At 36.2% G+C, this 2955-nt stretch overlaps 1 protein-coding gene across 1 annotated transcript; it reads left to right on the forward strand.

The window, feature by feature from the left end:
• Positions 1-1780: 1780 nt before the first annotated feature.
• On the forward strand, positions 1781-2725 carry LOC133248702 (olfactory receptor 6C3-like). The gene has a single exon (XM_061419046.1). The coding sequence runs from the start codon at positions 1781-1783 to the stop codon at positions 2723-2725; it is 945 nt and encodes a 314-aa protein (XP_061275030.1).
• Positions 2726-2955: the final 230 nt, after the last annotated feature.

A 2955-nucleotide genomic window follows, 5' to 3' on the forward strand; every position in this document is an offset into this window, starting at 1 on the left:
ACTCACATCCACTGAATCTATGATGCCGTGAAGGTGTCTCATCTTCTTTTGTCCCCTTCACCTCAGCCCTCAATCTTTCCCAGCATCAGGGTTTTTTTTTCCAGTGAGTCAGCTCTTCCAATGAATATTCAGAACTGATTTCATTTAGGATTGACTGGTTTGATCTTCTTGTAGCCCAAGGGGCTCTCAGGAGTATTCTTCAACACCACAGTTCAAAAGCATTAATTTTTCGGCACTCAGCTTTCTTTATAGTCCAACTCTCACATCCACACATGATTACTAGAAAAACCAAAGCTTTGACTAGATGGACTTTTGTTGGCAAAATAATGTCTCTGCTTTTTAAAATGCTCTCGAGGTTGGTCATAGCTTTTCTTCCAAGAAGCAAGCGTCTTTTAATTTCATGACTACAGTCACCATCTGCAGTGATTTTAGAGCCCCCCCCCCCAAATACAGTCTGTCACTGTTTCCACTGTTTCCCCATCTATTTGCCATGGAGTGAAGGGACTGGTAGCCATGATCTTAGTTTTCTGAATCCTGTGCTTTCAGCCAACTTTTTCACTCTCCTCCTCTTTCACTTTCGTCAAGAAGCTCTTTAGTTCTTCTTCGCTTTCTGCCATAAGCGTGGTGTCATCTGCATATCTGAGGTTATTGGTATTTCTACCCACAATCTTGATTCCAGCTTTTGCTTCATCCAGCCCAGCATTTTGCATGATGTACTCTGCATATAAGTTAAATAAGCAGGGTGACAATAGGCAGCCTTGTGGTACTCCTTCCCCGATTTAGAACCATTCTTTTGTTCCATGTACAGTTCTAATTGTTGCTTCTTGACCTGCATACAGATTTCTCAGGAAGCAGGTCAGGTGGTCTGGTATTCCCATCTCTTTAAGAATTTTCCACAGTTTGTTGTGATCCAAATGGACTGTGGGTACAGTCCATGGGGTTGTAAAAAGTCAGAAACGACTGAGCAACTAACACACACACGCAAACATGCAAGGTGATAATATACAGCCTTGAAGTACTCCTTTCCCAGTTTTGAAACAGTCCATTGTTCTGTTTGACCAGTCCTAACTGCTGTATCTTAACCTGCATATAGGTTTCTCAGGAGGCAGGTTAGATTGTCTGGTATTCACATCTCTAATAATAATAAAGAAATGATAAATGGTCAAAAAAATAAAATGAATTATAAAAAATAAATAAATGAATAAAAATTAAAAAAAAAGGAATTTCCTATAGTTTCCTACGTTCACTAGTCATTTAAACTAGTGAAACTCACCTAAACAAAGTGGGCCTCAGTTATACAAAATATAAAATGTGGAAGTAGGCATACATAAAGTCTGTATGCATTCAAACTCTATTTAGCTTATCTGCAAACTATACTGGTTTATATAATAATGAGGAAAGGAGGAGAATCAATTTAAATATATCTGTTGTTTTTACAAAGGAAGCTAAATATTTTTAAAAATACCTTGAACAAATTAAAAATTATTAGAAAAAATAACCCTATTTGTGTTATCATAAGAATTTTATTTTATCCATAGTATATGATAATGTATTTTTGAAGAAGAAATAATGATTTTGAACTTCAGATAATATTCCTCACTAGAATGAAAAGTTGAATAGAAATTGGAGAGAGTGCTGTAGGTGAATTTTAAATTTCATTCATTATCGTCATGAAGGATACTTTAAAAGCTTTGTATTCTATCCTCAAATGTATTTTGATTTTTTATTTCTTATAGGAAACACATCCATTTTCATTTTGAATGGGAGGAAAGGATCAACAATGAAAAACCACACAAGACCCACAGAATTCATTCTTCTGGGGCTATCAGATGACCCAGAGCTTCAGATTGTGATTTTTCTCTTTTTAATCATCACATATATATTAAGTGTCACTGGAAATTTGACCATCATCATTCTCACCTTGGTGGACTCCCATCTACAGACACCTATGTATTTTTTCCTCAGGAACTTCTCTATATTAGAAATCTCCTTTACAACTGTCTGTATTCCTAGATTTCTGGGCACAATTATCACCAGGAACAAAACGATTTCATACAATGATTGTACAGCTCAGCTGTTTTTCTTCATTTTCTTGGGTATCACTGAATTTTATCTCATAACTGCCATGTCCTATGATCGCTATGTAGCTATCTGCAAACCCCTGCATTACACAACCATCATGAACAGCAGAGTCTGTGTATTGCTTGTCTTTTGTGCTTGGCTGGCAGGGTTCTTAAACATCTTCCCACCTGTTATTCTTTTTCTCCAGTTAGATTACTGTGGTTCTAATATCATTGATCACTTTGCTTGTGACTATTTCCCCCTATTGAAACTATCCTGCTCAGACACATGGCTCCTTGAAGTGATTGGTTTTTACTCTGCAATAGAGATTCTGCTTTTTACTTTGGCATTAATAATTCTATCCTACATGTTCATCATCAAGACAATTCTGAGACTGCCTTCTGCCAGTCAGAGAAAAAAGGCATTTTCTACATGCTCCTCTCACATCATTGTCATTTCCATCTCTTATGGAAGCTGTATATTCATGTATACCAACCCATCAGCAAAGGAAAAGGCATCCTTGAACAAAGGAGCATCTATTCTGAATGCTTCTGTTCCTCCTATGATGAATCCATTTATATATTCACTGAGGAACCAGCAAGTGAAACAAGCCTTCAGGGAGACCATCCAAAAGGTTATCTTTTTCTCCAGTAAATGCAAGTGATTACATCATTAAAAGAGTAAAGTTCTTGTCAATGCTTTCTATTATTCATAATCTGCCCAAACTCTTTCAGTACAGTTGTATGAGTCCTTTTCATCTGTTTCAATGTTAAAAAATTCCCCACACTGAACCTAATTAACTGATACAGTTGAATATTGCTTCAGAACTTTCTATAAATTTTCTATTCAAATATATTTGGATGAAGTAAAGAACACAGGTTGTTGTTACAATTT

Source organism: Bos javanicus, chromosome 5, assembly GCF_032452875.1.
Source record: "Bos javanicus breed banteng chromosome 5, ARS-OSU_banteng_1.0, whole genome shotgun sequence".
Lineage (NCBI taxonomy): Eukaryota > Metazoa > Chordata > Mammalia > Artiodactyla > Bovidae > Bos > Bos javanicus.